Source organism: Anastrepha ludens, chromosome 3 (genome assembly GCF_028408465.1).
Source record: "Anastrepha ludens isolate Willacy chromosome 3, idAnaLude1.1, whole genome shotgun sequence".
Lineage (NCBI taxonomy): Eukaryota > Metazoa > Arthropoda > Insecta > Diptera > Tephritidae > Anastrepha > Anastrepha ludens.
This window is the reverse complement of record NC_071499.1, coordinates 86,619,315-86,642,049: the sequence shown is the minus strand read 5'-3', so window position 1 is coordinate 86,642,049 and position 22,735 is coordinate 86,619,315. Positions and strand designations below refer to the sequence as shown.

Genomic DNA, 22,735 nt, shown 5'->3' with positions numbered 1-22,735 from the left:
TTCTATTGTTCATTATTTTTTTATAAAAGTACAGCTCAAGACTAATAAAAACTATATAAACCCCCGTTTCAAACTTATACAAAAATTTTAAAAATTAAACAACTCATCATCACAATTCTACGGTTTTTAATTAGAATGTCTAGAAACATTTTTCGCATGCAGTTTCATATATATACATATATAATTGGCGCCTACCCTCTTTTTGGGAGTTTGGCCGAGCTCCTCCTCCAATTTGTGGCGTACGTCTTGATGTTGTTCCACAAATGGAGGGAGCTACAGTTTCAAGCCGACTCCGAACGGCAGATATTTTTTATTATTTTTATGAGGAGCTTTTTCATGGCAGAAATACACTCGGAGGTTTGCCATTGCCTGCCGAGGGGCGACCGCTATTAGAAAACACGTTTTCTTCATTTTGGTCTTTCACCGAAAATGAAATCCGAATGGTAGTCTTGCACCAATCCATTCAGCTATGGCATCCGCCAAGCAGTTTCATAGGTTAATAAATTTTAGTGCAATAAAATGCAATTTTAAAGTTGTTGGAAAATACCGTTGCGATTTTCCTATTTTTTTCCTGTTAGTGTTGCGCATTACAAATGCACATTTTGCTACGGAAATATTTAAATGCGAAATGAGTCGGTTTTCTTTATTTGGTTTACGTTTTTACCAACAGACCTCCTTTAGACAGTTTAGAAGATATTTTCTTTGTTTTTCTCTGATATTTTCTGTAGTTCTGTTTTGTTTTGACGAATAGACAACTTACCCTAATTTATCGACCTTTAGTGGCTTGTAATGTCAATAGGAACACGTATCGATGGTTACTTCTTCAAAACTTATTTATTGAACCTACACATCATCAACACTCATCATGCCTGTCAATTAATACTTTTTGTCTTTTACGAGTTTCTCCAACCACTTTTACTCAACAGCGCATTAAATGGCCTAAATTCCGCCAGCAATACATCCGACGCATTACGCACTCAAAACGCTTGCAACATACATACATATATAACTGTCGACTATGGGTATTTTTTCCTACGATGTACTCGTATGCAAGCGAAGCAACTCCCACCAATGCCCATGAGCGTGTTGCTGTTGTTGCGGTTAACCGCGTGTCAAGCAAACGTACAACGCACAGTAGCCGTGGTTATGCTATACATGCATATGTACATGTATATGTATGTATGTATGCATATATTATACCTTTGTGTGTGCGCATATACATAAATAGTACGCCAATATTTCTAACATTGCCACCGTCACAACAATCAAAAAAAATTACTACACGCACCCACAACCACTGGAATACTCGTATTTACGACTGTCAGACAGAGGGAAATAAATACATAGACAAAGTGTCACCAGCGTTAAAGTGAAGGAAATTATTAAAGAAACAGCGGTAAGGCAAGCAAGCTGACGGTAATGCCAACTCTGCGGTGGCAACTTTTTTTTTATTATTATTACAATATAAATATTGATGGTTGGCATTTTATGAACATTCAAAAACGTGTCGTTTCCGCTTACCAGAGTTCAAGAAACTTTGCGCTGGGCTGCGCTGCGTGTATGAAGTCATTTATGCCAAATATTACTAACGCAATTCAGCTCAAACTTTTCCCAGTAAATAGGCATGAAACTGTATGCGAATAGTTTTTAGTTGAAACCTTATTTTGCAAATCGCTTGCAAAGCTTGCAAAGTGTAAAAATTTTCGAAATGATTGACGAGCAAAAACCATTCAATAACGGTGAGTAAAGAGGTGTCTAATTCTACCCGGTGCCCGGTTTCTAGTCATTCGGGTATATTAATATATCTTATTTTTATGCATACATTTATGTTAGGTTAGGTTGCTTGTTTAAGACAAGACTCTCGGTGGGCCTAAGGCCAGGCCCATTGTGATGCCTGCATAAGTTTTCCTTCCCCTAAATAAGTTGCTTAAAGCACTTAGATCTTTTTAAGAAGGTGACTAATCCATCCAGATGCATTTATTTAAGATTTTACAAAATTTTAGCACTAACTACTTTATTGGCATTACGCTCATTTTCTTATTTAACCAATAAAGTTAACATACTAACCGCACTGATAAACTATTCCTAACTTTAAAGAGTCCTTTAATTCTTTATTTCCTAACTGCCTCTCAAAAAGGTATTAGTTAGTTCCGAAACTAGAGCATAATTTCGAATAATTTTCACCATTTTCTTCAACTAGTTTCAAAGCTGGCAATGCCGGTAAGAGAAACCAGCCGTTTGTTGTTTACACCGTCTTCACTAATTCCACTTCACTTTAAACTTAATTTCAGATTTTAAAGAGCACGTCAATTTAATATTAATTAATTATTTTTATCCACCAGCGAGTTTTAGTGGTGAGAAACGACCTGTTTAATGAAGTGGTTCTAGAGTCCATTTTCCAATTTTTAAGCAATCATATTTCTTTGAACTCCTGAAAATTGCTGTTAGCTCAAGTTGGGCAGTTAAATAATTTGCATGACTTCATTAACACGAACCGACAAAATTAAAGAAAAATATTAAGTTTTGGTGGCTCCGATTTCCAATATATTTTAACCAAAAGTGCAAGAATCGCAATTTTGGCCTATATTTGAAGATGTGCAGTATCGTGATTTCTTTTTTTCTAAATCAAAAACAAGCATCCTAAAATTTTTTTCGTATGCCATTGAATTTTGCTCAATATTTTTTTCGCTAAGGTGAGGCCAAGGGCAAAGTATTGGCAACGTAGAAAACAAAGAATGAATTCGCCTTGTTTCCTTCTGGGCTGATAGCCAACTGGCCACGGCGAAAGAAAAAAACAAATCAGCTGATTTACCGATGCAACCTTTAATAGATTTGCTTTGGGTGAGGCATTTACAAAATTTTTTTATTTATCAATATTCAAAAACCTACTAAGAACTACGCAGATGTCATAAAGTCGACTATTATTTTATTAGCAGAAAAAAGATTTTGGAACAACGGCATTTGAAAGAAGAATACTTTCAATTTAAGATACATAGGTTGTATGACTCGGTGCACGTCTCGACGAGATATCTCAATTTGTATTAAAGTTATCTCTTGCACAGACAGGGCTAAATCGATCATTTCTTTAATCTGAGCTTTTTGATGTACTATACATACTACACATACATACAGACATACATATGTATGCGTCCACACCCGTCTCATTTTAGTTAGGCCGTTACAAAGAAAAGTTAAGTGCATTAATTCATTATACCCCAGCGACGTAGTGTGCACGTGTATAAAAACCGTCGCTGGACGCCCGCCCACCCGGCATAAAAATTTACCAACTTTTAGCGACCGGACAATTTTGCAACTCGATCGTTATTCGAAGCGCAGAAAAGTAGTGATAAAATAAAAATATTGCAAAGTTGCAAGAAAAGATTATGAAATTATCGCTTAACCAACTGACGCACCTCTACAATAAATACCGTATTTTAATCGCAATTTTATTGCAGCATGACTCAGTGGATGGCTGCAAATTACCAAACACCAAAATTTACTGATTTTATATGCTTGTAGTTTTATGTATTTTATGCATATTCATATTGATAAGGGAAGCTTTACTTTCAAGTAAAAAATCGGAAGATTCATAATTTTTGCAAATAGCGTCGTACGTTTTGGACAAGCAACGGAGTAAGGGTAAAAAGTTCCAACGCTAAACATTATTTTTTTATTTAGTAAAAAAGTTATTTGTGTGCAAAAGGTTTTGTTAGGAAATCATTACTCAATTTATTCTGCTGCAAGTGTTTCATCTTTTCACAATATTCACAACATTTTTCACGCTAACTTTTTATAAAAAAATTTAAATTTTTTAATCAGAAGCTTTGGAAACTTCTGGGCATGCAGTACCTACATAGAAGTTTTTTATATGGAAGGAAATGCTCAAAATCGAATCCAAAAAAAATTGTTAAAAATCGACTCGACACTTGATTTAACTTATTTACTACTATTTGACAAGCTCACACTTTATTCTACTAAAATTGAATGAACCACAAAGTTGCCTGCCCTTAATGTTCGTAATGAAAATTTATGAAAAGTTAACGAATAAATTTGCATGAAAAATACAGCAAAAATTGTAAAAAAATAAAATGGCTTAATTGTGTGAGCTCGAGTGTATGTATGTATGTAGTATACAAGAATACTCGTATTACTTAAGCCTAAATAAAAATGTTAATTGTTTAAGCAATATTTTGAAAATTTTAACGAATGACGAGGGCGAAAACAAAATACACAGCAGAAGTTAAAATAACGACTGAGGTCTGAATGTAAGGAAATTTTTATAGCGGATTGAAATTTGTATTTCGAAAAAATTTTTTTAAGTCACGTGTTCATCAAAATCATCAAAAATTTGGTATTGTATTATATATCTGCGTTACGTTACCACCTAAGCATAACTTCACAACCCCACCTTCTACTAAATGTGTCATAGCATCTGTCAAATTTCTGTTTTGTCCCGCTTTCTCATATGAACAAATTGCTGTCTTAACATTTCATTTTCAAAATTGCATCATCAAATAAATTCTCTGTATTCGGGCATGGAAATAGCGCGGTAAAATGAAAACTGGGTTGCCAAACTACGAAATTACAGTACTGGCAAGAAATTAGGTTAGGCAGATTTATTAACAGTGAAATTCGTGGTCTCCAACTGAAATTTCGGTTTTAACAGAGCTTTGTTAACATAATCTATGAAGGCTGTATGTATGGGATTAAAGACGAATAGACATTTTAGTGGCAGTCAAGTTAACCTGCTTGCACTTGAACTGAAATCATAATGCCACGTTTACACTGACGTCATGAAACATATTCTCTAACGATAGCTGCAAGGGCAAAATATATCATCACACATGGATATTGCATGTAAAGTAAATTTGAATACATTTATTACGAAATAAAAATATTTAGCGGTCATGTGCGTGGTAATGTGGGTGGCTATAAACAATTTCGCGCATCTTCTATAAAATTTTGTTAAAATCTCAACAATTCTGCTACACTGAACAAACATAAGTTTTTGGACAAACTGCCCTTATTCCGTTTTATGAGTAAACATGAGCAACAACAAATTTTCGTTATCGTTAAAAACATTAAACCATAATTTTATTTAAAGATTAATTCAATCAATTTAGAACTTTGAACCTTTTCATTGTAAGAATCAAATAATTTTAATCTAATCTATTTACATACATCACACGAGCATATACACGTATGAAACCATCCACTTCAAAATGGTAATTCAATAAAGCAGTCAGGTGCTTTGGTCTGACCCCTATCAGGCACATGATATTGATGTTTTCACCATTTTGGTCGATTTTTACGCACATAAGTAGGTGTGTATGTGTGTACCTAATGGTTGTACACATAGCCCATTAAGTCTGCGTACACCTTACAAATATTTTTAAATTGAGTAAAAACAGAATATAAATTTCCAATCATAAATTTCATCATAATATTCTTTTCATCTATTATATTTTTTATGAAAAAACGCAGAGTGGTACAGATATTCGGGATCTTGGCATTTATACTTAATTGATGTCATATTTTATGATGCACAAAGGCGTTTGGATTCCTTAGGCGTAGGTCAAGATTTTAGGGGTGCTTGGCGAATTCCATATTTCCATTCTTGTTACTCGACAAGACCTACAAGAAAAATAACATCACGCCCAACGTATTTATATTTCATTCTCTTTTGTAGAATTGTGTTAAACTTTGAACTCCTGACAGGGTATGCGTATATGAAATCTGATTTCATAAGCAAATCGGAAAATAAATCTTAAAACCTGATAAGCGACCTTTAGAAATAATTCACTTATCTACACACAACAATCATTTGGAGCTAGACAAGTGTCTAGCTTTGTCAAAAGAAGTAACCACTGCCAGGAGGAGAAATTCAATTTGGCAAACATTGGTATGAGATTTGTCTCGTACTTAAGTATGAATTTTTGAAATTTATATGTTGAAATAGAAGCAAACGAATATTTATAACACAGCAGGACGAAGCAAATACGTACCTTGGAATGCTGCGAATATATATATTATATATATATATATATATATATATATATATATAATTGGCGGTTACACCCGTTTTGGGTATTTGGCCGAGCCCCTCCTCCTATTTGTGAGGTACCACTTGATGTTGTTCCACAAATGGAGGAACCTACAGTTTTGAGCCGACTAAGAACGGCAGATATTTTTTATGAGGAGCTTTTTCATGGCAGAAATAGACTTGCAGATTTGCCATTGCCTGCCGAGGGGCGACCGCTATTAATATAGAAAAAACTTTTAGTTCATTTTGGTCTTTCACCGAGATTCGAACATACGTTCTCTCTGAATTCCGAATGGAGTCACGCACCAACCCATTCAACTAGGGCGACCGAAATGCTGCGAAAATATACGTAAATTTGTGAGAAATAAAATAGAATTTGTCGAGCCCAAAATGATTTCTAGCTACTGTATCACAAATTTTACTAAAATCAGTATATATAAGTAAAAAATATTTGTGAAACGCTATTTAAATGCTTCTGACTTTTACAAAAATAAAACCGCTTTGTGATAGTGAAGCTAAAGTCTACTGTAAATAAATTGAACACAACCCTCAACTTTTACTCAAAAAGTCAACTCGAAACGTAAAATCGCTAAAGCTGGTACTAAATCAGTTGGCAAATTATTAAAATTAAGTACAATTTTTAGTTTTGTGTATTTTGGGGAAGCATAAGTTTTGTTATTTTTGTCTGCATACTTTATTGCAAAACCAAACTCATTTTAAAAATATTGGACGTGATTGCGAAATTATTAACGATGCAGTGTCAAAAATGTATAATAAACAGCTTCAAACTATTTGAGTTAGACTATGTCGACTTCTATACTCGGTACAAATTCAACAAAGTCACCATTGGTTTCATAATGCGCAAGAAAATCCGTATGAAAATACACAACGTTCAGAATATAGAGATGGCGTCAACATCAGACCGTTAACCGGCTCTCACCGATTTTGAAGGAAGCAGCTGATTGGTTAACGTAACCGGGGTCATGATAGCTTTTTGTTTACAAAAACAAAATGAGATTGCGCTGGTGATACACGAAAAGAATCAACGCAGTCCCCGCTCATATCACTTCGTAAATGAAGGATGATAGACTACCAGGTTTGGTCACACGAAGCAAAATGGTGAGAGTAACTTCGGCTGTCACGTCACCGGGAACTCGGCAACAGAATTTCGCTATGATTGCAGTGTAGAGATTGTATGGCCATTGAATGTTAGGGTAGATAGCGATCTGTTTTGCTACAACTGGCAAGTTCCTGACCCACAACGCCTCTTCTTCTATAGCACAGCTTGAAAGACATAAAAGTATTTAAGTGTAATTTAGTTCACTATATGTTCCCAGTAGAGTTCCGAGAATTTTGGATTGTTCAAATCTGATTACGATGCAATTAACCCGATTTTTCCCCATAGATATCTATGCGAAAAAGGACCACTAGAGTCTGAAGAGCTTTGATGGGGGTAGAAGGCAGCGCTCTTGTGATAAGCATGGATGCTGACCTCTGTACCCGTTCCAGTTTGCTCTTGGAATCATTTTTTCCAACTCTACCCACCAAATAGTGACCCCGTGGTAGGGGAAGCGCAGTGTACAACCAGTTTACTGTTTTAAGCCCTATATTTTATTTACCTATAGCCATTTGCATACATGTCCTCCTTCATGGCAAAAGATTGTAGATTTTTTTATTTTTGCAGTGTCGCTAATAAGATGGCAAGCCAATTTATCAACAATATTACACTAAACAGTAAAAAATTAAAAAAAAAAACCAATTAAATTAATTGAATTTAATTCAATATATAATATGTATGTGGAGCACATTTATATTAAAAAATTTAGTAACTTCAATTGTTGTAATTCACAATTTTGGAATGCTCCGTAAGAAGGTATTTGATAAACAAACAAAATGATAAGGGGGAGCGGGTTAGCGTATGGTGTGAAATGGACTGCTGGGCTTCTGATTGACACTCAGCGGTTGGTTGGACGCACGGGCGGTTAACGTAACAAATGCGAATAACGATGAAAGTGCAACTGATATTCACATATCGCACACAGCTGCTAGATAAAGATTAGGTACAAAATACAATGTTTGTACATAAGAGTACGTGATTGTTGCTTGCATGGGTACAGCTGGCGCTGGCATAATCAAACCGCTTTTTTATACGTTGCATATTTGTACTTTTGTATGTGCGTTATTTGCGTTCAGTACGATTGCGTGCATACACATGCACACATACATACATACATAAGTATATTTTCTTTGATTTTTTCTTAGTTCAACAATATTTTGTATTGTACTCGCATTGCGTAGCATTTATCATCAAGCAATTTGATTGTTGTAAAACGCTGCGAAAGACCTTGACTTGTTGGTTAGCATTTTATAACTTTGCGTTTATGCCTTTTAATGCTATACACAAAAGCACAATAAAGTGAACAATGCAATCAACAACAAACATTGAGTCCAAACAGGCGACTTTGAAAGGAGGCACTCACAAATACTTGGCGACTCAAGTCAATTAATCGGATCAAAAGGCATGGCTGCTATTGGAATGCAAGTGCAGTCGTTCATGCCACTATTTATCTGTGGTGTGTTTGTGAAAATCGTTGCTTGCACCAATCCGCTGATCCCCCGCATACGACTGGTGCAAACACATTCATTATTCAAGACGTAAGCGCCGCTATAAAAATGCATGAGTACTTCTGTGATAATATTCAATAAATATAAATGCGACACTGTCGGATAAAAGACGCTTTGAAGTGGTGCACTTGGATATTTGCATCGCTGCGCTTCGACGAGAACGAACAATGCAGCTCAGTCACAACTAGGCACTTTGGCAACTAGATCACCCTTTGACGCCCACACCCCTCCCTTCTACGCAGTCAGCCAAGTGTGTGCTCTTATTGAGTTACAATCGGGCTCAAGAGTATACAATAATGTAGAGAGTGCATGTATGTATGTATGTATGTACATACATAAATTGACAAATGATACTCATGCCTTCAACTCTTCTCACCCAGCACCTCCGCTTCTATTCGTATGCAATAAAGATTTGCAGCTGTGCAATAAAATGAAAATTTAAAAAAGTAATTCAGTCGATTATTCCAATCACTGCAAATGTTCTGGTAGAAAACTATATAGGCTAGAATATTGCTTGAATAACAGTTTTCTTGACTCTAGGTTTGATCTTTAAAATCACATTCTTTTTTGAAAAGGACGTTGCTAATCTGTTCAAAAACTCGGTAAATAAATAAATGACATATCGACATAAGAATATGTGCACATAAGAATATTCAAATGTATACAATGGTGAGAAAATTATATGATCACGTTCTTCTTTCATTTTCATGTTCACATTTATTTGTTCTGCAGTCATTCTTTACTGGAATTCATTATAAAATTTGACATGTTGCCGTGAACAGGAAATACATGCCGTTGATGTGAGATAAAGTCTCGAAGCATGAGTTGTAAATTGGCAAATAGTCTCAATACTGATCAAGCCTTTCACTAACTTCTTCAACTTTAAGCCACTAAGAAATCAGGGGCTTAAAAATAATGGTGATTCTGCTGAATGTTGAACGTGGAGCTATATACTACGATTTACATTGTGTAAATGTATATCGCCACTTTAAAAAAAGTCATCACACTTAAAAAACAGAGCCATCAACCGGTTAAGCCAACCTATCCTTTGCTACTGAAGTGAAAGCACTTGTCCGGATATATGTATGTAAATATGAGGATTTTAGGTAACGTAGATCCACTGATCTTCATATAGTTTTTTTTTCAGCCGGGACGCTATTTCTATGTATAATTGTTCTTATTTTTATTTCCAACACTACATATATTAGGAATGCACACGCATATTTGTCTTCCATGTACGCCATTGAACTTGACAGCTTACATGCGTTCCAGCAATAGTAGAAAATGCACATTGCACCTCACTTGTGCACTAACTAACGGTTATTTGTGTATGTAGGAACTGCATTTGTCAATTATCGGAGCAAAGAAAGGATCAGCATGTGGGGCATGAAAAGCCACTACGTTCTGTTGCCAAGTTAGCGCAGCAAAAGTCGTTGCCGGAATTAATACACAATAGCGCGACAGCATCGGTGAAGTTTTAAATGGAAATATTTGCGGTAAAAGCTGAATGAAGTTCATATCCTGACTTCATTTTCTTTACACACCACCCAAAACAGTGCAGGGCGGTCTTTGGATTTAAGAGCACACAAATCCATCCCCAGCCATCAGCGAAGACTGAATACACTTAGGGGCACTCGACACAATGCAAACAAAATTTATTTATATATAAAAGCCACCCCAGTTGAGAGTAAACTACCAACTTTAGGTACACAATTGCGCTTTTAACGCCTTACTTAAGCTTTTTATATAGCATTTCAGTTTCCTTTTATATCATTTTCTTTAAATTTTATTTTATTTTAACAGGACACTCCTTTAAAGCAGTCATTATTAATGAAGGTAGAGCCGGCACCGGTTGTGCATAGCAAAGGACTCTGTATTCTCTCATGGCTGCGCGACGCCGAACAGCGCAGTTCGACGCCACATCCCATCAGTCATTGGGTGACCTCGCCCTCAGTTTGCGCATCAGACGTCTGTTCTACCTCTACTGTGCACCACTATCTTCACCGAAACAGCAACATGACTCATCAATTGTTCCTACATTTAGAATGCCAATTTGGCGTAATATATATATATATATATATTTTTTTTCAAACAAAACAGATTTTTAATTTTTGACTCCCCCATGCAATAAAAAAAAACACTTGTGCAAACAACATGCCGACTGCAAACGAAGCGGCAACGCACATACAACGCTGGCGTCAAAAACAGCGACTTCTGCTGCCATCCCACAAACATTTCCTTTTCAAGCATTTTCTTTGTGGGGGGCGCTTTGTCTTTTTTCGTTTACTTACTTCTGTAAATTTTTCCAATATTTCCGCCTTTTCATCCGCTGATAAGGTTTTAGTAAATTTGTTTAAAACCGACATTTTACGTATCTATAATTTGTTTTTAGTTATCAACTTTTTCGCGAGATTATTATAGTGTGAAAATCTTTGCCACCAACGAGCTTCTTGAATCACTAAACGCTTTTCCTCTTTTCTACTTCTTCGCCGACAATGAAGACTACGACTGCGACTGCGGCAACAACGGCAACGGCAACAGCGACGTTCTTTCTTCCGCTTGTACGTATACGTATTTGAGTCTCTTTACAACCACACTCACAACACTCGGAACTTTCAGATTCTGAATTATATTTCGCGACTTCACTTATTAGGAAATTATTTTATTCTATTCGTGCTTTCGTTTCAATGTACCTCAAATTGGGTACGCGCTTTAATGCACTTTTCTTTTTTGTAAACGTCTTCTACTTAAAATTCACTCAAAGAACACAAATAAAACAACTGAAACGTGTATATTTGTTGATTTTTTTCTTGAGTGTGTGTTGAAGGGCGGGCGACAAGTAGCGTTTCTTTCCTATTTGATTTTGCGAACTTAAATAAATTGAACCACACTGCTTCACAACTTGCGAAAGAATGCAAAGTGAAATCAGCGTTTAATTTTCATTTTCGTTTTGAGCAAGACTTCGACAACAGCAGGGATGATTTGAAGCTCGAACAACGAAGGTATCAAATTTGTAATGTAATATATTGTAAGAATCTGGCTTGCCGATTTCAAATTTAGTATTTATAATTAAACGGTCACGACAAATGTTTTTTGAGTGAGGTCATGGAAAGCAAAAACTCAGTTTAAAAAAACATGCTTAAGAAGTGCTCACGCCAATTTGGTACAAACTTGTTAATGGCAATACGCAGTTTATAAGCAATTTCTTGCTACTGCTACTAACATTTCAGCTTTCTGATATGCTTTCTCTTTTTCCAATCTATATCCGATTATTTCGTTAGAGATTCCGATTAAAAGAAACTCTAATATCGTTGCCAGATGAGTCCTCCCGCACCGCATTTGACTGACAAAAATCGGCGGACTCTACTTTTACCATAAGGTTATTCCGGCACAACAGCAATGTAAGCCACGGGTGATAGAATAGAAAAGTGTGCATTCAACGTTTCGCTACCTTTCTTGGTTTGAGTTTGAGATAAAACCACTTTGATCTTATTGGTTAGATATTTTGGTTGGCAGATTTTCCATTTAAGTAACTTCTGGTTACTTTTGGTTGCATATATTTACGGTATAGTTTACTAATATCTTTCGATAATAAACTAATAAATATTTTTTATTTTACAATTTTACAGGGTACAAACTTCTAATCTCTCATTATCGAATGCCCACATAATATAATACAAAGCAGCTGATTTATTTGTAAGCGGCCATACTTTGAAAGGGGTAACTCTCTGTGTAGGAAAACAATTGCGTCAACATTTACTGAACGTTTTCTTGTGAACTCTATATGCTGCTTAAAAGTTTCATTAATTGTACATAACTATAGAAAATCAACACCGCACAATTGGCATAAGTGTGGCAACAGTATGGCATGCCAAAGCGAATTGAGTACCGTAGGTGGCGCCTTGCATAACCAGTTGCGTTTTTTTCGCGATTTTGACAAGTCTGACATCAGCTCACTTCCCAATACAAAACAAACAAAAGGAGAAGTTGCATGCTTGGTAATATTGTAATTTGTGAAATTTAACTAAGGAAACTAATGAAAACGAAGTGTCGTGTGTTAAATTGTGAAAGCACAAATTAATATAGAGCCTCGAAATGCAGTTTGTTTGCGTTTTTATGTGGAAGACGCCGTGGCAAGAAAGTATGTGTATGCGCGTATAATTTCTTGAGTTGGGTTGCCTCCATTGCTTTCGCACTCTTCTTCTGCACACATGAGTAATTCCCTTTCCTTTGTTTGTTTATTCGTGGGCCCTTACGACACAGCCAACTCGGCAGGCGCAATCTCTTACTCTATCATTCTTGATGACATGCTAGTTAGAGATATTATACATATATTAAAAACAGACAGTGTTCAAACAGTGTACAGAATGCTAATGACGACACCTTCCAAAAACCGCAACTTTATTTTTCGGGATTTTCAGATCCGGCTAACGTCAGCGCTGCAGATATAAGAACACGAAAGGTGAAGTTAACTGTTTTACTTTTAAATTCATATGTTTGACAATTTCCATTGATTTCGCTTTCTTGTCTCATTATCTGCATTGGTGACGTCATAGCAAATTCGGAAGGCGCATTCAATTCATTCTCACATGGAAGTGCCGTTGCTCTACCGAAGTCACCGTCTATCAATTCGCCTTGCTTTTTACCTTCGTCAGATTATTTTTCTTTTTGTAATCCATTGCAACTTTTGTTCCAATTGTTCTTTCGCATATTTGACGCCTGTGTTGAAATTATTTTTCCGGAAGATTTGTGCAAGAGTTTGTTAGAATACGCGCTAACACACCAATTTATACATACTTAATCAACCAATTACCAGAATTTAATGGAAAAAGTTGCAAATAAATAAAACTAAATATGACTACGTGACCTCGTCATGAGAAGCGTTCAAAACTGGTGTAGAGCGTCGGGGTAGTGAAGTGTGAAAGTTTTGCGTAATTGTTGCACATTAATTTACATAAAGACAGAAGAAAAATAATTGTTTAAAGCTAAGACATTTTGAAAGCAACAAACAAATATCGGAACGGTTAAAGAAGAAGTCAACATAATATTTTGCTCGATTATTAAAACACAAAAATAGTGGTTGCCATGAATAACGGTGGGTTTAGTACAGGAGAGGAGGACTCTCGTGATGGGCACAGTACGTGTTGCCTTATCGACGACGATGAGCGCTGCCGAAATCCTGCGGGGAATGCGAGATATAGCAAACGTATACAAAAAACAGTACAACAAAAACGGCTGAAACTACGTAATGACCCCACCGCGGAACGCATTTATATCTGTGAATACCACAAGTGCCAGATACAGTCTGCACGCAGCAAACGCCGACGCAAGGATTCTGAAGAAGATAGTAATGAGACAGACAACGAAATGCAGGATACCATGCCCGATCTCTATTCTCTACAAGTGAACACCTTGAGACGCTACAAACGTCACTACAAAGTGCAAACCAGACCCGGCATGAAACGACAGCAGTTGGCGGATGTGAGCATATTTCGAGGATTTTTAATAATTCTAACTTAACTCTTTGTTTGTTTTTTGTTTTTAGGCAATCGTGAAGCATTTCAAAACGATTCCAATCAAAGAGAAGGAAATCATCACATACTTTGTGTATATGGTTAAAACCAATTCGAATAAGCTGGATCAGAAAAATTGCATTGGCAATGACACAACCTGAGGAAAACGGAGTTAGGTCTCCAGATATTTGGTGATTTAATGCTATTTTCCTTCAATATTTAAGCCGGCAATAACAGCAGCATCATCAAACACTTAGTGTATAAAGTTTGCTTCATGTAAATGTACTTAGTTTTAAGTCAACATTGATCATCGTGTTATTGTTTACTTCATTTTGAAAACTAGAATTATGCAGTTAATCTATAATAAAAGGGTTATGTAAATAATTCTTTTAATTTTATGTGCGTAAGTATATTTATAGAAATGTAGAAAGTTAACTACACAACTCTGTTGAATAAAGAAAGTGATTGTTAAATTTTTGCAATACTAATTAAATACTAAACAGACGTTTTGTTTTCACACTTGGTACTATTTAGTTTCCGACTGTGCGATGTCGACATTGGTCTAAGAATTGCGCGCTATGGAATTGTATAACCCTTGAATAATAATTTCTTAAGAATTTTCCCGTGATGGAATCGCATTGAGCTCTATCATTTTCTGAAGAGGCGCGATTGTCATGCTTATGTTTCCGATCCGTAATATGGTAATGTATAAAATTAACATCGTTACTCTTGGAGGCTGCAATGAAAAAGCTTTTTTGTTGTTGTAGCGGCAAACATTCCCCATACATGTACGAGGAGTGCTGCTGAAGATTCAATCCTTGGCCGGATATGTAGCAAATCAGACTGTCGGCCATGAAAAGGCTGCTGTCATTCGGTCGTGGCGTAAACCAATAGATCCTTCCATATATGGATCAACATCAAGACTCACACCACAAATTGGAGTAAGGAGTGAGCTCAAGTACCCAACAAAGGATGCATGAGCCAATTATATATATATATGGTACATACATATATGCTATGTTGTTGTTGTAGCAGCATAAACATTCCCCATACTTACATATGGGGAATGCTGCTGAAGTGACAGTCCTTGGCCGGATATAAATTCGGGTCTTTCCGGTAACGTAGAACCGACTGTCGTAGGAACATATATGCTATCAAGGACTTTGCTGTACCTGCTACAATTAACCAAATTAGAGACATAACAGCTTGGTTGCCCCTAAATAAAATTCGCTTACTTCTGATCTATTGTTTTTTCTGTGGAACCCGAATTCACGAGTGCTAAAGCTGCACTGCATAGGAGCAACTTCGTAAAGTTCAACGGGAATTTCATTGAAATTTTCTGGCAATTGCATTGAAATTCACTCGGAAGTGTTTTACAGAACCTGCGCGAATATTCCAATAATGTCCTTGTTTTGCATTTTGCTTTTGGCTACAAATTAACTTCGTGCATACTTCTTTCTTTTACTTAGTTTTCTTTCTTCTCCTTTTTTATTTTTAAATTATTTATTGCTATTGTATTAGCGTTAATATTCAATTCAGTACTCATCTATTTAATTTCTTTCTTTTCAAATTATGTTAGTGTAAGCTTCTAGTTGTTTGTTGTTGTACAAATAAAAGACAGAATTGTCTTAGGTACACAAAAAATATGAAATAAAATACATAAATAAAAAAAATTAAAAATACCAGTTGGAAAGAATACCAGTTTACTAATTTAATTTTATAATTGAAGTTTATATTCATCTTCACAATATTACTTTTGTTTCTTCCTCTGAGTCGCTATCAGCATCTTCTAATGGAAATAAAATAAATAAATGTCTCATCTCACAAAATACTCTGTTCTAGTTACAACTTACGTTTCAAATGTTTTTTACTTAATGAACGTTTCGACTGCTTCTTCGAGTTTCTACGCATTTGTTTTTCCACTTGCTGTGACAGGCTGCGCTCACTTTCTTCATCCTCCTCAATGACGTTATCAGAACACATGCTTTCAATATTACTTTCAGCGTCATCATCATCCGGCACCCATTTGATATTCGATTGGTTGGATTCCAGTACCGCAGTTTGGGCATCGATGGAAACGACTGTATAAAATGTAGGCAACAATTAAATACGAAATTATACAAAAGCATTACATACTATTTTGCTTCTTTTCCGAGGCGTCTTCATCACTCTCCTCCTCATCACCGCTTGTTTCCATAGCATTTTCTCCCTTCACCTCTTGCGTTTCTTGCAATTTGAAATTACGTAAACGTAATGCCAAGCGATTCTCTGTCAACGCGGTAATTTTATTAAGGCGCACGCATTCAGTGAATCCCGAGTTTTTGTTATCCTCTCGTGCCATTGTATCTAATTCTAGTGTTTCCTTAACGTAATCTACTACGAATTTAGCACGGCGTGCGGCACGTGTTGCACATTGTAGTAAAAGTGTAGAGCTTGTGAGGGTTGTCCCACCCAAGTTTAGACAGCACAATTCGCGGAAGGAATTCAAACCGAAGACCATAGCTGAATCGGCTGTGCGTTCCTCTAACACGCTGGGATCGGCAACTGCCAAACGGCCATCATCGAATAGACAATAACTAACACAAACCGGATAGTGATGCATGACCATAGGTATAGGTTCTTTTTCTGCAGCGGAGTGTATGTGTACATCGTTATCAATGATGCTAACATCCGGACGCTTGAAATGCATCAGAGCGCTGAGCGCGGCCACTGAACAACAGTCTAAAAAGCAACGAAGTTAAAATTCAAAAGCTCTTAATTAGTTTTTTTTTAATTCACCTATTAAGTTGCCTTCATGATTGAGAACATTCAAGTCGATGCGCAATACCCACACCCGTTCCTCTGTTGTGACACAAAGTGATTCCAAATCAACACAACGTGAATCTTTGAATGTTCGCTCCAAGGTGCGACTAATTCGTACATTCAATTCAGAGTTGCGACCGGACTCGAAATGTGGCGCTGCCATCTGTCCCAATTCCACATTGATGTAAATCAAACCCTCGTTTGGACGCGTCGACTTTGGGACACCCAACTCACAGGAAACTTGTGCTAGCACCTTAGTTTCACCAAGCGCTACCAGAGCGCTGCCCCAATCGGCACCGAAATTAATTGTTATTTTACGAAATTCATCATTTTTTCGACCATCAAGGCGCTGAAACGTAATGTGAGGTAATAAAAATTCAGGTTTAATGAAAATACCTCCAGCCACCGCGTGTTCGACGCGTCACTTTGGCTAATTACCAAATTCTTTTTGACTGCTTGGGTGATGAAAGTACTGTCAATGGTTGAAAGTGGCGTCTCCTTCATGTTAAGGTGTCACACTTGTTTTTAATAGCTGCGTGAACAAAGTTTTATTATCGAAATTTACCGCTCGGTGTTTTCTGTACACTTTTATGTTTATTGCAACATTGTGAGGTTAGGTTTCGCAATATTTACGAATTTTAAGAAGAGAATTGGAAAACACAACAAGACGGAATGACAAGAAAATGAAGAAGAGCGAAATCGAGACCTTTAGTTTCGAGACTCGAACTCGACTGCCTGTAGGAAATTATTGTGTGACTTACGATAGAAATACGAACTCAAAAAACTTGTGGCACTTCCTAGCATACTTGTAATTGCCTTAATTTTTTCCTGAAAGCCATTTACCTTGCATAAATAAGCAGTCCAACTGATTTATGCTTAAAATTTATTGCCTTATTCTGTACGTATTTTCTTCTTTCGCTAAAAGGCTGATTACATGAAATGAATTTTCATTGAACATTTAATTGAATGGTGTAATTGGACTTTCGACAAAACTGACCAACTTTAAGCAATTAAATGTTTTTTATTCGGACTCGGTGCAAATTTCGAGGTCGACACAAGTACTGAGTTTTTTCCATAAAATTAAAATCGTTTTTTTTCTATTGATAGCGACCTGAGTTTTTTTTGTTTTTCTTATATTAAATAAAGTGCATTTAAAGCGATAAGTTCCATTTGAAATTAAAGAAATTTTCGATTTTGGTTTGCTTTGTACGAACTTGCTTGTTCAGTACCACACTCTTTCTGAGCCTTTGCAGCGTCACAACATCGTTTAAGCAAGCACTCTTTTGCCCACCCAATCGAAGCATATATTGAATGCTGATATTGCCTCCTCCCATGCAATTTTATTCCTATTTAGCATCACGTCGTTGATGTCTTGACCCGACTGTTTCGCTGTCTTCATTACAGTTCTCTTCATTTAAAGCTATGAGCCCCTGTCAAAAAATGGGTTGATATAGTCACTCTTATTTGATAATTTTTCTCAACAAATTTTTAGCGATCATGTTCCATGCCTCTTTTTAAAGTTTGTCCAACTTAACCATTGCTATTATTTTGGCATGTAATAACTTGGCTTTTTCTTTCAACATATCACTTGCAATTCGTAAGTTTTTGGACCTTTGGATCCGCAAACCAATTGAATAACGCCTTTCCATGTTTGGAAACTTAGAAATTTTTAGAGTTTTTCCTTTACCTAGACCAGATTCAGATCGCGTAAAAAACTTGTTTATGGACTGTTCATTTTGTTAATACGAATTCTTGTTACTTTATGCACGTGAAAGTTGTTAGCTAATGCAAAAGTCAACGCAAAAGTGGAATTTCGTTAGTAAAGGAATTAGACGGTACTTCCCCTAAAGTTATCCTACGTTTTCAGTTCAAAAAATGTCATTACAAGAATGACATCAACGGTACTTTCCGAGCCTTATTCTCAAAAATAAATACAACGTACACAAAAAGAGCTCAAGAGAAAGACAAAACAAAAAAAGTTGCAAGTATTGTGGTGAAAATTTTCTAATTTCGCAAGTAATGAGTAGGCATTGAAAAAAAAATGTGTCACAGGAATTAACTTTCTACTGTAATTGGCAATTCAGTACGTTCACATATGCAGTAATTACCAATAAATTCACAAAATTAATCTATCCGTTCACATGTGGTAGATTACCGTCAAAATTAATAATCAATCAGCTGCCAATACTGTTTCGAAAGGTTTTTCTTCATAGAAATAGCTTTAGTAGAACATTTTGGTGTTTTTGGTTTGTTTAATTATTATAAACGATATGAAGAAAAGACAAGGTGAAGGACTAGCTAATTTAATTGCGCAATCGCCTGCTAATAATAAACAGTTGGAGGAAATCCGAAAACGACGTTTACTGATTTTATAATAAGTAATAAGAGGACGGCCGCCGTAGCCGAATGGGTTGGTGCGTGATTACCATTAGGCATTCACAGAGAGAACGTAGGTTCGAATCTCGGTGAAACACCAAACACTCCAGGTGTATTTCTGCCATGAAAAAGCTCCTTATAAAAATATCTGCCGTTCGGAATCGGCTTGAAACTGTAGGTCCCTCCATTTGTGGAACAACATCAAGACGCACGCCACAAATAGGAGGAGGAGCTCGGCCAAACACTCAAAAAGGGTGTACGCGCCAATTATATATATATATATATATAATAAGAGGACAAATCGTTCATGCACATACGCTTTTTCTTATTTAACAAACATTTCATTAGAATTATGTCTACAAGCCAGTTTTCTTTGTCGGCGTCCATTTTATTTAGTTTTTACCTTGACGTTGCTCCTTACATTCGTAAAAATAATTATCAATAACACAGGGCTGTATTTAAGAAGTGTGGAAATAATCTGGGATTTTTCTATAATTATTTTGCAATTTCAGATTTCAGGAGAGAAATTTTGTATGGGTAATCTCGCTTTTTAGTTACGGACTGGGTGTTAAGCACGAAAAAGTAGGACTGAAGAAACTAGTAAACAGTTTTTTTTAATACTGCCGCGAAGCTTTTCGGGTATAAGAAAAACGACTCTTCTCATATGCTTCCTCCGAGAAAAACCCTGTAGGAAAAAGTTTTAATGAATATAATGTGTACATAAGCGAAAACATTCTTTATTATTAATTAGTAAATCGAAAAACTGTATGATTTCGCAGTCATGTACCGCAACCTTATGCAGTTTGCTTGACAATGTTATTATTTCAGACATTGCACAAAAACTGCAATTTTTATTTTTATTTTTTTTATTTTACATAGACATTATCATTTTTCGAAATCTAATATATAAAGTTTTTTTTTTGAATTCTGTAGAAATTGTTTTATTTAATTATATTCCAAAATTTATATTCTTATAATTTCCTACTTTATTTTATATTGAAATAAAAAAATATGAAAAAAAAATTGAAAAAAATGTATTTTTGGGTTTTTTGTAAAGACTTTGGCTCTGTAAAATTCTTAGTATTACTTTAGTGGCTTGCTAGCGGCATATAATTCATTTTATAAGGAAATTTTGGTTTAATCATTTTTAGTTGATAAATTACCTGGAGCTGGCTACATAGATAGTGCCCGCATCAGGTACATGGCTAATTTGTATTGAAAATAATAGTATTAGTGTAGACGAATATAAAAATGAATGTCTGCCATTGTAAAACTGGGGCGCAACCTCAATTTATACAGAGTTCTCAGAGTAGTGTTTCAGGAAAAGAGGATGTAGATGAAAGGGCGAGGAAAGCGCCGGAAATGGGTCTTGGAGAATCCAGTTCAAGCATACATATTATTTTCACCAGTTGTGGAGCTAACAGCAGGTGGACTAATCTGAACACCTGCATGCAATCGATTCACTCCAAAGCGAATATATTGGCTCTTACGGGAATATTATTGAAGCAATGTACCCTTGGTTATAGGCCGCTAGGTTCGGATCCCCGTAAAAGGATTTCCGTGGGAGTTGTAGATATGAGGAAGAGGTAGGCCCTTTCAGCACTTCCTGTGTGAATTTCTCGAATGTGCTTCAGATTTTTTGAGATTTTCTTCGATAATTTGAATTGTTTAGGCAGCGAGACGCTGATTAGACTCACTAATATCCATTTTTAAATGGAAATTGTACAAGCAGTATTCATGGCAACCGAGTGAACTATGTGTAAAAGTAAAAAAGTCGTTCTCAATATAAAATTTGGCGCAAAATTAATCATCTAATTTTGTATTTTAATACGTTTTTTACTAAATAAAAAATAAAACTATTTTGAGCAATGGAAATCTTTATTTTGATATTTATGCGCTCCATTGCTTGCCTGTTTGTATTACTGCAGCTGTTTAGTTCACAAGTGTCAAATATGATTGACGTATGACGCCACAGCCGAATGGGTTGATGCGTGATTCTCATTCGGGAGTGCGTAGGTTCGAATTTCCGTGCATGAAACAGCAAAATGAAAAAGTTTTTTTCCAAGAGCGGCCGCCCCGGGTAGGCAATGGCAAACATCCGAGTGTATTTCTGCCATGAAAAATCTCCTCATAAAAACCATTGACCGTTCGGAGTCAGCTTAAAACTGTAGGACCCTCCATTTGTGGCATAAAATCAAGCAAAATAAAAAGACACACACCACAAATAGAAGGAGGAGCTCGGCCAAACACCCAAAAAATGTTGTAAGCGCCAATTATATATTTTTTTATTTTCTATGACGCCATTTGCGCAAATTATAAATCTTCCGAAATGGTGATTAATTTTGCGCCATCTAACAAAGTTTTCTCCCAAATAAGTGTTGAAGGCTCGAAAAATCAACAAGTTCTTTTTAATATATAAGGCAGGTGAATGTTGTAAAATGAAAAAAAATAAAGTTGCTTAATTTATTATTTAAATTTAAAATTTGTATTAATGATTGCTCACGTATACATATGTATGTATGCACGTATGTATATCAAATAGGTCTTATAGCATATAGAATATAAGAACACTTGCCAAGAAAAACAAAAAGTGAAAATAGAAATTTAAAAATAAGTAAAAAATATGAAAGAATGCACAAATGAGAATACATATGACTTTCGCAATCTCGAAAATGTGCTAGGATCTGAATAAAATTTTGAATATTTACTATGCAAGCAGGCTGAGTTTTGCCGACACTGCCGTTGCTGTCGTGCAACAAAGTTAATCGAGCTAAGAATACCTGTGTAATGGACTTTCACACATATACATATATACAAAAGTGTTATGTACTTATATATAGCATATGCAGGCACATACATACGTACATACATATGTTTTTAAAAACCAAATTTCATATGTATCTACCAGCATCGGCTATTTAATGCAGTACATACATAACTTCATACTAATATGTGTGTGTGTGCATGCTTGTTGCCAACTATGTCTGCTTTATATTGTTTACGAATTTTTTTTAACATTTTCCACTCGAAGTATGGCTATTTTACGATGAACAGATGCCATTTGAGTGTACTTGCGCACATACCTACATATTTATTCAAACAGATAAAAATATTCGAATTCCAGCCACTAACTACGCCCGCAACTAAAACACATACAAGCAAACGTACATGTATGTGTGTATATATATGGGCATATTTGTATGAATTGGCTAACACATGGAAATTACTAAAAATGCACACAACGCCTGCGGCTCACACTCACACACACACACACACACACACATTCTAGCATACACACACCCACATATAAGTAAAATAAATAAGACTAAAAGCAGAGAGTGGCAAAGCAGCATGAAAAATAGCCGCCCGCAGCATT

General features: G+C 35.9%; 3 protein-coding genes across 4 annotated transcripts in view; 1 reads left to right on the top strand and 2 right to left on the bottom strand.

Annotated features, from left to right (window-relative positions):
- Positions 1-11,592, bottom strand: part of LOC128858376 (plastin-3) — a 54,555-nt gene extending 42,963 nt beyond the window's left edge. Inside the window, exon 1 of the mRNA XM_054094589.1 lies at positions 10,960-11,592. Coding sequence (XP_053950564.1) covers positions 10,960-11,034 — 75 coding nt within the window. The 5' untranslated portion in view covers positions 11,035-11,592. The remainder of the gene's footprint in view (positions 1-10,959) is intronic.
- Positions 11,593-13,362: 1,770 nt separating this feature from the next.
- LOC128858375 (histone deacetylase complex subunit SAP30 homolog) lies at positions 13,363-14,681 on the top strand. The gene is made up of 2 exons (XM_054094585.1): positions 13,363-14,149; positions 14,214-14,681. Exons 1-2 carry the CDS (start codon positions 13,754-13,756, stop codon positions 14,340-14,342), a joined length of 525 nt encoding a protein of 174 aa, XP_053950560.1. The 5' UTR covers positions 13,363-13,753; the 3' UTR covers positions 14,343-14,681.
- Positions 14,682-15,710: 1,029 nt separating this feature from the next.
- On the bottom strand, positions 15,711-17,614 carry LOC128858374 (exosome complex component RRP45). 2 transcript variants are annotated; one of them, XM_054094584.1, is made up of 5 exons: positions 17,422-17,614; positions 16,960-17,332; positions 16,318-16,902; positions 16,035-16,262; positions 15,711-15,967 (listed from the first exon to the last, which is right to left on the bottom strand). In XM_054094584.1, the coding sequence occupies exons 1-5, from the start codon at positions 17,485-17,487 to the stop codon at positions 15,924-15,926; spliced, it is 1,296 nt and encodes a 431-aa protein (XP_053950559.1). In that variant the 5' UTR covers positions 17,488-17,614; the 3' UTR covers positions 15,711-15,923. The 2 variants fall into 2 exon arrangements, with proteins under 2 accessions (XP_053950559.1, XP_053950558.1); XM_054094583.1 differs by having other exon boundaries at positions 15,711-15,970; positions 17,422-17,613.
- Positions 17,615-22,735: the final 5,121 nt, after the last annotated feature.